General features: G+C 37.0%; 1 protein-coding gene across 1 annotated transcript in view; it reads left to right on the top strand.

The window, feature by feature from the left end:
- The window catches only part of cracr2aa (calcium release activated channel regulator 2Aa), a 47,132-nt gene that overhangs the window by 16,190 nt on the left and 15,843 nt on the right, over window positions 1-15,099 (top strand). The window contains exons 3-10 of the mRNA XM_074677448.1: window positions 2,034-2,145; window positions 2,240-2,426; window positions 7,592-7,738; window positions 8,007-8,097; window positions 8,201-8,296; window positions 11,018-11,205; window positions 11,628-11,699; window positions 11,891-11,936. Of these exons, the coding sequence (XP_074533549.1) occupies window positions 2,034-2,145; window positions 2,240-2,426; window positions 7,592-7,738; window positions 8,007-8,097; window positions 8,201-8,296; window positions 11,018-11,205; window positions 11,628-11,699; window positions 11,891-11,936 (939 nt within the window). The remainder of the gene's footprint in view (window positions 1-2,033; window positions 2,146-2,239; window positions 2,427-7,591; window positions 7,739-8,006; window positions 8,098-8,200; window positions 8,297-11,017; window positions 11,206-11,627; window positions 11,700-11,890; window positions 11,937-15,099) is intronic.

Raw genomic sequence — 15,099 nt, forward strand, 5'->3', positions numbered from 1 at the left:
AAATATCAAAACACCATGGATTAAAAAAGCCAGTCTCCTTCTCAAAACCCTTAGTTTAAAAGTAAATATCTGAGTCAGTGAACGTGTCAATGCATCAAAATGACAAGTCATCATGTCGGTGTGTGTGGATAGGACAGTCAAAGTGCTGAGTCATGTTGTCAGTATAACAGTTTACTCTGGAAGGACGTTCTGATGTAAACTATGCCTAAAGTTTTGATGACAGTTATTGTAAATTGTAAGTTATATCCTAGTGTGTGAGGGAGATTGATCACAAGAGACTGGATATAATTCATATTTTCTCTTTCACTGTTTGTGCTCTAATTTGTTGACTGACCCCATCATTGATACAGAAAGGAGAAAAAAGTGCTGCAGAGCTAAAAAAAAAAACAAGTAGAAATGTGAACATAGATCATCATCTCTAGGGAAAACTGTTCTTGCAGTGCTATGGGAACTAGGGATGGGAACCTTTCACATTTGAAAGGATTCGGTACCGAATCCCGGTACCTGGCAATCGATATTGATACTCATCAGTACCAATTTTTGGTACTTTTGTGCTTTTATGTGGTAAAAAATATTTATTTGTTCAATAATAAAATGTAAATTATTTTTTATTAACCATTGTTTTTTTCATATATATTACAAAGGGGCGCTGGGTAGCTAGCAGGTCCTAGGTTCATCCCATTTCTGTGTTTCCCCATGTTTGTTTTCTTATATGTCTTGAAAGGGATGTAACTGAAATGTAATTTCCCCTCGGGGATCTATAAAGTATTCTGATTCTGATTCTGATTCTGATATTTGTTCTTCAATATATAACCCTATAATGCTGAGTTCGTGTCCAGCATGAAAAATCACCTACTTCTTCACTCCTTCACAGTCGCAAGGATGCATTTAGGTACCTAAACATGGTATCTTTTGATTTTACGTGAATCGGTACCTGGTACTTTTGACAGAATTCAATCGGTACCTATAATAGTACCTAATTCGGTACCCATCCCTAATGGGAACTACAGATCAGTGCAGTCTTCCTACACCTCCTTCTGTTCCTGTATTCCGGGCCACAAATTCTCATCCACATCTTAACAAAGATCTTCTCTGTCCACAAAAAGTCTGAATGATTGAGGTTCACAGGTGTTATAGATCTTTATTTGTGCCACTGTTTGTACAGAGAAAAGTACACCAATTGATGGTTCATGAAATGCACCTTTGAGCTGTTTCAGAAAGCTGGTTGATCATTGGTTGATCTGATGCTTCACACATTTCCATTTGTTAGAGAAAGTCAAGATTGACCAGGGAGCAGTTTACCAATCCAGACTGATTCAGAAAAAAAAGAGAGATGCTTTACAGATTATAACTTGTTCAACCTTTTTGCATGTAAATACTTATGTGATGAACTCGTGACTAAATGTTATGGAGGTTGAGACAATTCAACAGGGACCCATGATAATCTATTCTGATCAACATGACATAATCAGCTGATAATGTAGGAAACAGCAGAGAATTATACAGAATCATTTGCATGGGTGTCCAAAAACATTTGCCACTTGTTTAAAGAAATAACAAACTGCTTTTTTGATGTGCCCAAGTGACACAATGATGAGAAAATTGAATAAGTAGTTTTGGGAATTTCAGTTTTGATCTGAGAAATGAACCAGAGCAACGGAGAAAAAATGTAATAGATTAATTTTTATGCATGGGAATATCAATGTTGTATTCCGGTTTGAGTGTGTTATCTTTCTCTGTGGCATTGATCCATAACTTATTACTGATGCATTTAGTTTTAGGCTTCATACTGAATCCACTCCCTAAAGGACTGCTGGGTAAGAGAAAGAGCTTGTTCCTGTTGTTACACATCCTGTGTGATTAGGGATTATATCATCTGTTAATGACTGCTGATTTTGTTCCTTTTGGTGTGATGACTGCTGTGCCATGATAACTGTCCTCCAGCAGCAGTTGTTATAGCTACAGGATGGTTAATGTCCTTGGGGCTTTGTTCCTTCAGCGGTAGCAGCTGTGTTTTGTGTCTTGTTTAACAGAGGCTGAACGGAGGGCTTCCTCTCAGTGCGGAAGAGCTGGAGAACGTGTTTGATACCCTGGACTCCGATGGAAACGGGTACCTCACCCTGGACGAGTTCTCCTCTGGCTTCAGTACGTTCTCAGTCTGGTAAAATAGTGAGGACAGCTCCATCAGCGGGTGCTGTCTCATGATCTGATTGTTCTCTAAAGCTCTCCATTTTTCTAGGCGAGTTTCTTTTCGGTCAGAGGGTTTCTGGAGAGGAAGACATGGGGGAGAAGAGCACTGGTGAAAGTCCTGAGGCCCTTTACCAGAGCCAGTGGGAGGAGAAGTTGGTGGGAGGAGGAGAAGATGATGAGGAGAAACACTTCAGCATGCTCATGGAGAGTCTTGGAGCTAACAGTGTCTTTGAGGAGTGAGTACTGTGTGTGTGTTTGTGTGTGAGTGCTTGGGATTTCAGTAAAGTCAACTTCATATCTTTCTATCTTTGTAAATGTCTGACAAGAGTACACTTTCAGTGACAAACCCTGAGACTGTAATCAGCTGTGCAAACTGACAGAGTTTCAAGTTTTCACTGACGGGTAAAGCTGTTCCTGTGCTTCCTCCCTGTGCTCCAAAAACTACAACAAAACTCCAGTTGTTGAGGATGTGATGTATTAAAGGAGCAGAACACATAAAATAATAATTCATATAACAAGTTACAAGATATTTGGATAGAAATCAGACACATATGTTTGGTAAATTCCTGGTTTTCGCAGTCCTCACTCTGCCTTCATGTGTTCATGATGCTCCATAAATACACTCAAAAAATGAAATCTTATCAAGTGTTTTTGTCATATTTTCAGTGAAAAAAAAAGATGTTTTTGGACTAAATATAACTGACCAGTCCAGAACAAACTCTTGTCCAAAGTTTTTAAAGACAAAAATGAGGTCTGAATTGCTTGACGAAGTGGAAAAAAAACTGATAATAGAACAAGAGAAAAGTTACTTGTGACTTTATTCAAGTTTCAGGCAAATTTAACATTTTTTCTTGTTTCATTGCACTGAAAAGAGGAAACAGTTAGACCAACTTAAATTATTGCTTCAATTGGTCACACCTAAATAGTTATTTGAAATGAAGTGAATAAGTTCAATCGACACAATTGATCAAGTCAAATGAACTTAAAAATTTGATTGTTCTCAAATTAACATTTCACATCAGTCCATCTTATGGTTTTCAGTTGTTTCAACTCCATAGTTGTTAAAACCTTAAAATAATGTCTGACGAGGTGTTTTCACAATTTATTGCACTGTAAAAATGTGACGAGTTGAGATTACTTAAAAGAATCTGGGAAAACAGTTGCACTAAAAAGGTTAGTAAATATAACTAATAGTCTTAAGTTGAGTTTACTTTATGTCTACTTGTAAAGTTTACTTTACAGACTATTGTATTGACTCGTCTCAAACCGTGAGTGAGGAGGGAATGCAGTGGATATTAGACCCTGCTGTACATTAAGATGTTAACCTGCCAGTGGCACAGGCTTTCTGTGCGCCACATGGCATCGACCTGCTGTCTGTGCCCTGTGGCATAGACCGTGTACCTTTAAGCATGTTTATTGTTTTGTATGTTAATAAATGAGATGTGTTGATGGGCTAAACTTATAATTAGAAATGACAAACTGGGTTTTGTCTTCAGTTATATTTAAATTACGATTACTGAGAGAGTGTTTTAGTTGGAGTCCTCACTGCTGTGGAGCACAGGCAGCCAGGACAATCAGCCTCCCATTAAAAAAATTACATCACTTAAACTTATTGAAGATTCCTTTTTTACAGTGTGGGAGATTTTTTTTTTACTAGTTACAAGCAATGTGGACCTCATTTTTGTCTTTAAATAACTTGAAAAATAGACATTTTTTGGATTGGTCTGGTGAATGTGACACCTAATAAGTATTTTTTTTTTTTAATAGAAATAAGACAACATTTGTGAATGTAAATGTAGAACTTGCCTGTTTATATTTTATACATTAAAAATGGAATACAGAAGTTAGTGGAAAAAAGACAAAAACACTTGATAAGATTTCTGATTTTTGGAGTGTACTCAGGTCAGTTAAACTGGAAATAGAAATTTAGTTAAACATGATAGGAAATGTCTGAAAATGTCATGTCCATAAAGCAGTCACACTATGAAAACTTTTATAAACTTATCAGACATTTTTCTGCTTTCTGTCTGCACACTGATCAATAGTACGTCTAGTCAAAGTCTGTGTGGACTTTACTTCGTGAGACAGACAGACATTCAATGAGAGGATCTCCTGAGATGCATGACTAGACTCACCTTTAACAAACAACTCCAGGTCAATGAAAGTAAACAGCAGAGGAGGTGGATGCTAGATTTACACATCCGTTTGGCCTCTGCCCGCTGGGTTGGCTCAGGGTGACGTTATAGATCAGAAATGTTTGTGCAGCACTGACACATGTTGACCTGAGCTGAAGCGCCTGTACCTGTTGAAAACTCTCAACAGGGATTTGTTTGACCTTATCAGGGCTAAAAGAAAACATGGGTGATTAATTCATACTGTCATCACGGCTGATTTTGATGCAAATGTTATTCCTTATATCAATGTTTGTGTTCAGTGGTTTGTCGGTGCATTGGTTGCAGACATTGCAAAGCACTTAAAAAGAGTCCTAATGTTTGTAGAGAACATCAAACACAGGGGAAGGGCTGAGGAACACTGAAATGAATGAGTGAATATGCAGTCTTGGTTTCCTGAACATGGCCTTGCTTGATTGTTTATTCTCCGCATCAACTTTCCTCAAACTTGGGAGTAGTGTGGAGCACAAAGTTGCATACAGTTTGATGTAATTAGATATCATTTTGTATTAGGGATGGGTACCTTTCACATTCAAAACGATACAGTACAGATGGGCAGTACTTGGCAATCAGTATCGCTACTCAACGGTACCAAATTTTGGTACTTTTTTGTATTTACCATGTGAAAAATATCAATTTGTTTAATAATAAAATGTATTTTGTTTTTTTTTTCAATTTAACATATTTTTTCTTCAATATATCACCTCGCAATACTGTGTTCATGTCCAGCATGGAAAATTGCCTACTCTTCTACTCCCTTGCAGTCATAAGGATGCGTTTGGGTACCTAAACAAGGTACCTATCGATTTTTCGTGAATTGGTACCTTGTACTGTTACAGAATTCGGTCTGTACCTATAAAAGTACCTAATTCGGTACCCACCCCTATTTCATGTAGAATCCGCAATATGTAAGAAGACCATTACATTAAAGGATAGAGGAAAACTGGGTTCAACAGTGTATTACTCTTTAGTGAAGGAATCATTCTCATGAAACCAATGGTTTACTGTGATGGTTACTACTTTACTTTTTCCTTAGTGATAGAAAAATGAAATACATGAAGCTTGGACTTACAGTCTGGTCTTTCTGAACAATTTGTAATTTTCATATAGGAAATTAAATTCTGTGTTTTAATACAATTTAGGCTGAAATTCTCATTACTACAATGGGCCTTACTGATTACATTGTTTTTTTTTTGTTTTTGTTTTTTTACAATCAGTCAGAGAATCAATAAGATGTGATTAATAATTTAATCAATCTTTACTATACATTTTTTTTGAGAAAAAAAAAAAAAACAAAACAAACAAAAAAAAAAAATATATATATATATATATATGTATATGTGCGTGTATATATATATATATATATATATATATATATATATATATATATATATATATACACATATATATATATATATATGGAAGTGCCTAGGTCGAAGTACAAATATGGGGTGATCAAGCCTTTTCTGTTGCTGCTCCTAGGCTTTGGAATAAGCTCCCTGTTGAAATACGTCTAATTTCTGACCTGGGCTTTTCAAATCCACACTGAAGACATTTTTATTTAGGATGGCTTTTAAAACCCAGTAGTATGGTGACACTTTTACTTTTACTTTTAGTCTGTTTTTACTTTTTTTTTATTGTATTTTATTGCTCTTATTGCATTTATTATTTTCATGGCTTTAATTGTTTTTATTGCTGTTATTGCTTCTATTTGTTTTTAATTGTTTTATTTATTGCTTTCTTCCAAGCACTTTGGTTTACCGAAAGGGTCGTTGTAAAGGGCTGTATAAATAAAGAACATTTAACTTTACATTTACATATATATATATATATATATATATATATATATATATATATATATATATATATATATATATATATAGATAGATATAGATAGATATATATATATATATATATATATATATATATATATATAGATAGATAGATAGATAGATAGATAGATATATATAAGTGTATACACACACACACACACACATATATAAAATCCTTTGTGGAAAATAGCAATTCTTTAAATAAAGACAATCACTTAATTGCAGTAATTCATGGGGAAATTAATGGAGTAAATGAAAGCAAAATAATTTTTATCATTGAAAAGCCACCTGAGATTACAAAGACAGGCAATTAGTGTGGTGCCGCTGTATTACAAGAACAACACTAAAATATAACACTACAGAGGGAGCTTAAATATGACTGCATGACTGATAAACATTGAGAGAGGTTGCCACAATAAGCCTGGCTGCAAAGTAAGAGGCAACATAAGCAGCATTTTTACATACTTTACAGGCAAACAAGACAAAATGATCTTCTGAGGTTTGATGTTTAAAGACTTTAATATTTTATGTGACTTTCTCATCGAGACATTATGTCTAAAATTTGACCAGATCCTCCTCACAGCATCTTCAATAACTTCCTGTTTATTTTAGAAATGTATTTTAATTTGATTCTCAAATCCATCATTACAATAGAAGGTCAGTCAAAAGTCTACATCCAGCCTTTTTCAGGACTACATTCAGGACTCACAATTCTCTATTCGATCTAGAAGACCCCACTGTTGGAACAATTTACCTAGTCACATCGGAAACACCACCAGTTTAAAGTCTTTTAAGAAACAAACCACAGTTTTTATTGAAACAGTTAAACCAATTCACCATTATTATATTTTTCTTCTTTCTTAAATTTATTTCCTATCCCTCTTTTGCTAACAAGATATTTTATTTTTTTGAACTGCTGAAAATATCTGTGTATTTATGTGTATTTATGTGTATGTATGTGTACATTATGTTCTTGTCTCTTATCAGGGCCACTCCACAATCCCTGATGGGTTTTATTGGCACCACATGCACATATCCTAACATTACTGTTGGTTGCTTTTGTTCATTTTTTTTTTAATCAAATCATTCTGTATGATTCATTTCATGTTTATTTTTTTAGATGTGCAATAACAATAAAACAGGATAAAGTAATGGGGAATAAAAATAAAATAAAAAAAGGTTCACAGTGAAGGAGTTCATCATTCAGTAGTTTCCTGGAGAATATTTGTTTTATTGGAGACGTCCTACCCTGGTCTTACTGACACCAGAAAATTCATTTTCAGTACTGGTTTAGGAGTAGTTACAACTTGTGCTGCTGCCCCTGGAGGAGCTACTGGTTTCTGACTCAGTGTGATTCTCTTTAACTCCTGTTATAAAACCTTTTTCTTGTCCCATCAGTCCTGCTGAGGTGCGTAGTTTATGGGCCCAGCTGCGGCGAGATGAACCACACCTTCTGTCCAATTTTGAGGACTTTCTGGCCCGAGTGACATCCCAGATCAAAGACGCCAACCAGGAGAAGAGAGACATGGAGAGCGCTCTGAAAAGGTCAGAGAGAACATGTTCCTGCTCTTTATTTAAAGTCAGCCTTCAGGGGCCGACAGTCTTCAGATGAGGAGCTCTGGGCTGGGGATGTCTCTGATAAATGACAGCTCCTTATTTAAAAACAGTTTAAAGAAAGGCTCATTATTGCTTTTGAATGATGGCTTTCATTGAGCGGTTGCCGTTTTGAAGTGTGTGATCCTGTTTGTAAGATGATGTTGTTTCAGCCAGGTGTTTGCACAAAGTTTGTCACACCTGAATTTTATTTGTACAGGAAGGCAGCAACACATGACGATGAGATCAAACGGCTCTATGAGGAGATGGAGCAACAAATCAAAAGTGAAAAAGACCGGATCCTTCTGCAGGTACAGACATCTTTCTGAAGCCAAACAGGTGATCTTATTAAAAATGATCTCATTGACAATTACCTCTGTCCGTTTCTTCCCTTTTATCTCTTTTATCCCAAAGGACTATGAGCGGTATCTGTCTCGCAGCCAGGATCTGGAGCTGCAGCTGTCCAGCAAAGAGAGGGAGCTGGAGCAGATCTTTCAGAAGCAGAGGAGGGTGAGTGCTCTGCAGTAATTAACAGACGGTGATGGAGAATTTACACTCTCACATGTTCTCCTTCAGCTGGTCCTCAGGGGAGAATGATCTGTCAGAGGAGCAAACAGTGGTGAAAACATCAAACAAGATAACACAAAGCTGTAAAGAAGCTAATAAAACAATGAAGAATGACTGTACAGCCAACACACCTGTAATGAATCATCATCATCTAACACATGACAGATTAATGAGCCCAATAAAGACATTTCTTTAAATGGACAATTTGTCAAGCACATTACAAACATGTGACTCTGATTTTTTCCATGGGAGACTGATAAAACTTGTACTCTGGGGGGCATTGGTGTGATGCCAAACAAAAAATAAAAACCTGCGTTCCCATGACTTCATTGTTGTTCAAAATGGGCAGTCCACCAAACATATACAGTATTAACTGACAGTTTTAATGTTTTCCCTCTTTTACTATGAGATTACTGTCTTTGTTAATCAGAGATTCAAACCCTCATAAATCAACTCATCCAAGGAAACACAAACATTTTTTTTTAAATTTAGCAGCATTTATTTCACACAGCTGAACACAGAATCACAGAGTGTGCTGGTGAAGAATTTCACATTGGTGTGAAGAATGTTTATAACATTAGCTCTGCCTGCCTTCAGTCCTCCTTGCTAGTTAGAGTCCATATGCCTGTGTTTGCATACGTTTATCCAGTGGAGTGATTGTATGTCAGTTCAGTCTGGATTAGTGCTGGGCAGTATACTGGTGTAATGATAAACCATCAGCCAACTTCATGACGGTATGGATTTTAGGAACACCGGTATGCTGTCATGTTTCATTATATTTCCCATGAGCTTTTTATGCAGGCTGTTCAGCTCCCTTTGCTCTCAGTGTGCTCTGGTCGCATCACCTCTTACACAGTTACATGGCGGGGTCCCCTATCAACTGTGGACCTCTGACATCATGTGTCATTAAAAATGTTTTAGATGTTCATCCATCAACCCTCTTCACTGATGCATTTGACTCTTGGTCCGTGTATCTGCGCTGCACGCCCTCTGTTACAGTTTGACACAGTTTAGCATGTGAACCTAAAGTTTCCATAAGTAACGGCAATAAATCTCCATGATTCAAACTCTAATATCACTTTTGATCCTGACAGACGTGAACATGTAAATGTGCATTTATTATTTTGCTCTCGGAGTCTCTCCCTGTGTTACAGGTTGGCACTGATGTGCTGTTTCAGAGCACACCATCATAATTACATTAAGTCGTTGTAAATATCTTTGGTTTCTCTACTTTTTATTGCTCGTAAATATTGATAATGAGATATGAATGATGAGTCAGAGCTTTTGTCCAGTAGTTGCTCTATAAATCCAGAGATGTGGAGAAAGGATGAAAAGCTTTCCTGCAGACTGTGGTAAAGAATGAATCCATTGCCTTTACGGAGCTAACTGAGTGCACCTATTATGGTTATGTGGGGAGCTAAATACAAGGTGAACTACCTTTGCTTTTTGAAGTCTTCAGAATAAAAGTAAGGTCACAGCGCTTTAGTCTGTACGCTGTTTGCGAACTCACACGTGCATAAACGTCAAAATCAATATTTCTGATGGTTGTATATAGGGGGTAGGACTCAGTAAGAACTGACTTTACGCTTCATAGCTTTTAAGTTCTAAAATTATTAAAATGCAGTGTTTTCAGTCAGAAACATGAGATTTTATAGTCGGGTAACATTTTATGTTACCCGAATCCAGCACACCTGATTCAAATGATCAGCTCGTCATCAAGCTCTGCTCGACCCTGATAACGAGCCATTCATTTGAATCAGGTGTGCTGGAGTGGAGCAACATCTAAAACATGCAGGGCAGGGATCCTCCAGGACCAGGATTGGGTAACACTGCTCTATACTGAGGTATGCTCCTCCAGAGTACTAAACACCTTTATGCCTCTCCCGGGAAATTATTTGACTACTTGTTCCTCATGTCAGAACTGAAATGGAGAAAAAAAAGGCTTCAGCTTTGTTTCTGCATGAAATGCTTTACAGACTGAACTTAATCTTTCTGAACTCATTTCTCTGAGAGCTTCCTGTTCCATCCTAAATGACAGACAAGAAACTGTGGATCAGTCCCAGTGTATTTGAACAACACTTTATTTGTAATTTTTTAATTTTTTAAAATGTTTTTATTTTTAAAATACTGTTTTTATTGTTCCTTTAATTGCCACATTGTGCTTATTTATTTATTTATTATGACGTGTGCTGCTGACCTCTTGGCCAGGTCACCCTTGTAAGAGATCCAGATCTCAGTGAGTTTAATCTGGTTTAAAAAAAAAGTGAAATAGATAAATTAATTATTGCATTCATTTGGTTGCCACTCTTAAAAGATATTATAAAAAAAGGATTCAAACCAAGCATCATTAACTGTGTTGTTTAATAACTTAAATATATCATTACATCCCATCTGAACTGAACCAAGCACATGTGTTTGTTTAATCCTCTGACAATGGACTGGCTTTTGAGGTTGTGTATTCTGTAAATGAAACTTGATGCCAGAGCCCAGATGAAAAAGACGATAACCACAACAGCATTAACCCTTTTTTGACTCAGTTTAATTAAGTCTCTATGTAATTAGCCTGTCACCCATTTGACAGGTCTCTTGTTTGTCAAATGGCTGTCAATTAAAGCTTTTGACCTGTTTTTGTTTTTTGTTTTTCGCTCACCTCTCTGTCTCCAGTTGGAGCTTCAGTGTCACGAGCTTCACAGCGAACAGCAGGAGGCCATGGTGGAGAACGTGAAGTTGAAGCAGACCAACGATGAGTTAAGTCGGGAGCTGGATCAGACCACCCAGGAGCTGCTGTTAGCTCAGGACCAGCTGAGTCTGCTGCAGGAGCAGTCCACACGGCTCCACGAGGAGAAGGAGATGTGAGTTTGAACACTTTCTATTTGGCTTCATTATGAACTCTGCCTTTATTTTCCAGCCTCAGTGTTACAGATTTCTTACTTTTTGGTTTATATGCAAACACATGTGATCTTACATAACTCTATATACACATAGTTTACACTGATTAATTTAAACCTCTCACCAAATAACTGTCGTGTCACATGATATCCTATTACAGCATATTTCTGAGCATCCTTTGCCGTTCCCATCATCATACTATTATCTCAGTATCCAAACGTGTTTTGTTTTTTTTTTACAATTTTCAGACTGACAAAGACTAAAATCTGTTTATATCTCCATTTAGAGTAGAGTTATCCTGAAGACAAATTCCTTGTATGCATTAAATGAGTAAAGCTGAGCCTTTCCTGATTCTGACTTGAAATTTCACTGACTTTGTTTACAGGGAAATCTATAGGCTCACCGAGGGACTTCAGCGAGAACGAGCGAGCCTCCTCAAACAACTGGACCTTCTGAGGTATGAATCAAAAGAAGAAAAGAACACATTCCTAATCCAGGAACTTGGCATGAATATATTTGTGTTAGTTGAGCCTGTGGCCTTCAGTGGTTGAGTCTAAAGGTCAGACTTTTACTTGACTTTTGATTTAAAGTAACAAAACTGAATTTGCAGAGTTCTCACTCTGTCTTTGTTTTGCTGTTTTGTTGAAGGGAAATGAACAAACATTTACGGGATGAAAAAGACATGCGTTACCAGGTATGTAACATTTATTGTAGCACTCATATGGGGCTAGTATTGACATAGAACTTTTAACTGTTAAAAATAATCCTCAAATGCACAAAGACGCCCTACATAGATACACAAATATAAATGGTCTTTTAGTATGTACAGAGAGCTGAAAATGATCATAAACCAGAAAAAGTGTACATATATCTGTGAATCTGTGTAATGCTACAATAACTAAAAGTACCCACAAGTCATTACTGAAAACTAAGGTTGGTCTCTCTGAATTAGCTGCGTGTTCACGCAGCTACAGTCTGTTGTATGGGAGATCCTCAAATGCAAAGGAGAAGAGTTCAGGTGATGGTTTCAAACTCACAGTCACAGGAGCAGACTGCCAGACGATGTCTCGTTTTGTTCCCACAACATAATTGTCAGCAAACATGAACAAGTTACGCTTACCCAGCAATTTGTTACAAGGTAAACTCAGACGTTATGTGTCACAAGTGAATCGACAGAGCTAATGGACTAATTGTACTGAAAGTGAAGCTGCCAAAATAACCTTGCCATAGTTACTGAGGAACGGTGTGAGCAAAGTAGGATGTGGCCTAGCAACCTGTGCCCATGAGCCTGAGGTCAGGGTATCAAAACATTACCCCACATTACTTAAAACAAAAAAAATTTGACCTTTAAAATATTAACTAGACAATTAGGCAAGACAATGGCAACACTTTACTTTAGAGGTCCGCAAATTTCATCGCGCTTAGGTAATAATTAGAAAAAGTTTTTCTTATTTCCTTGAAATTACCCCTGAAATTTCGATAATTAGCACGCAACTTCTGGCCAGATTCTGTTTTGCAATGCACCTGTACTCACAGTGTCTATCACAATTAGGTAATACAAATTTACAACCCCACCCTTGGTGAGTATCACATCTGAAGCCTTCAGTTGCACCATGTAAATCATTATAGGCCTAATCATAAAGGTATATCATTTTGCATGTGATCTTAATTATGTGGTACTAAAGAACTTGGTGAAATTAAATGAATAGCTAACTATCAACTGCTTATTGGGAAACTGAATTAATCACTTAACATTTCAAAGGTAATTGGGATACTTCTTAAAACATTTTGTGGTGGGTCGTGATTTTCTTTCAAATGAATTATTTGCTAATTGTCACCTTCGTACCTTGCAATTTGGAGTAAATTTCAAAGAAACTGAAAAAAAAACCAATAACCTACCAGTTGTGACTTGCGACAATAAATTTAGGCATTATCTTAAAGAAGTCATGTGCTTATTTTGAATAAATAAGAAAAATCCTTGTCTGATTATTATCTAAGTGTGATGAAATTTGTGGACCTCTAAAGAAAAGTGTTACCAAGACAATTAACAATTTCTGAACAAGGAGAGGAAATATATGACTGAATCGAATGAATGAATGAATGAAAGGAGAAATGGGTGAATAAATTTATGGAATTAATGGAAATGAATGGATGAATGTAGGAAAAATCTATGAAGATAATGAATAAAATGAGTGAACATAGTTTCCTGACCTTGAAAAATCTTTGTAAGTGTGACACTTCGTGTCCTGTATGTCTGTCTGATCATACCTGTCAGTTGAGGCCATATCTAAATGTTACCATGGTGATGTTCCAGATGGAGGTAGTTTGTGACCTCCAGCTCTCCTAACGAGCTCTCACTCAGCTCACCTGTCCTCAGTGCACCCAGCTGCTGCTCATCAGCCTGGGGAGTCTATGAAAGGAAGCTCTTTACCTCAGTTAGGTGTGTGACACCAAAGAGCCAACACCTTCAGATGGTTTCTTTTGGTTTGTGGGATGGCTGTTTTAAGAGCATGTGTATGTGTTGAGGGAAAGCGGGTGTATTTGAGAGTGTTGATGTCTTCTTTTTGCGCAGTTGTTATCTCTCCACCAAGCAACACAACCTTTGTTCAAGGCCTTTTTCCTTTAGTTTGTCTACTCTTCTAATAGATTTAGTGGGTGGCTGTAGAAAGTCAAACTTCCACTCCACCTTTTAGATCCCAGAGGATTATTCTTGTTTTTGTGTTTTTGGACGTCTGGTTTTGGTCTCCTAAAGGTGCAGACCATTAACCAGGGGCAATTAATCAGGAGGGAAACAAAGGGAGAACTAAACCAAACACAAGGGTTGTGTCCAAAATCATTCACTCATTCCCTACTCACTACTCACCATATAGTGAATTAGATGTAGTGGATTATATAGTCCACTCAATCAGCTAAAATAAAAACAACATTTCTGACACTACTGACTCACTTGCCGGCCGCTGACAGTGAAGTAATTACTCTCACGCCGCTGGGGATTTACAGTTATTCTTTTTCTAAAACACTGCAAAACAATATCTATTTCAGTGATAACAATATTATACTTGGCATATTTTCCGCAACAGCCAAATATAATATAATCATTTATTACACATTATTTATAAAATTAATGAACCATATACTTGAGCAGCTACCTATGCTGTGTTTGAGATTACAAGGTCCAGTGAATGCATCACCCGCGATGAACGGCTCAGCGGCTGACATCCGTGCTGTTTGTTTCTCTGCTGAGATGTGAGACAAGCTCGTCTGAGAGTTATACAGAGAGATAAGTGTTATTCTCTGACAGTTTTTAATGTTGTCTCATGCTATCAGTAATCAGTAGTCAGCCATTTTTTTCTGTTTGAACCTCAATTCATGATGGTATATATTGCTCATATAGTGAGCATTGCTAATACACTACTTTTTGAAATCCATTGTGGGATACATTGAGTGGAATATATAGTGAATGACCATGCTTACAGAGATTTCAGACAGCACTACAAAATGGCCTATTCACTATATAGTGCACTATATAGTGAATGTGGGGGGGGGGGGTATATTGGACACAGCAGTCAAAACTATGGACCGCAACCTACTTAAAAATGAATTAAATAAAAACAAAAAGTGAAAATGAATTAAAAATTGAACTAAAGAAAATGATGAGATGCTGTGTGTGTGTGTGTGTGTGTGTGTGTGTGTGTGTGTGTGTGTGTGTGTGTGTGTGTGTGTGTGTGTGTGTGTGTGTGTGTGTTTGTGTGTGTGTGTGTGTGTGTGTGTAAAAATGACCCCTTGACAAAGCTTGCCTTAACACAGTGTTACCCAATCCTGGTCCTGGGGACCCCCTGCCCTGCATGTTTTTTATG

The sequence above is a fragment of the Halichoeres trimaculatus genome, unplaced genomic scaffold, assembly GCF_033239565.1.
Source record: "Halichoeres trimaculatus isolate MK-OKI-2021-1 unplaced genomic scaffold, fHalTri1.1 fHalTri1_scaffold_10, whole genome shotgun sequence".
Taxonomy (NCBI): Eukaryota; Metazoa; Chordata; class Actinopteri; order Labriformes; family Labridae; genus Halichoeres; species Halichoeres trimaculatus.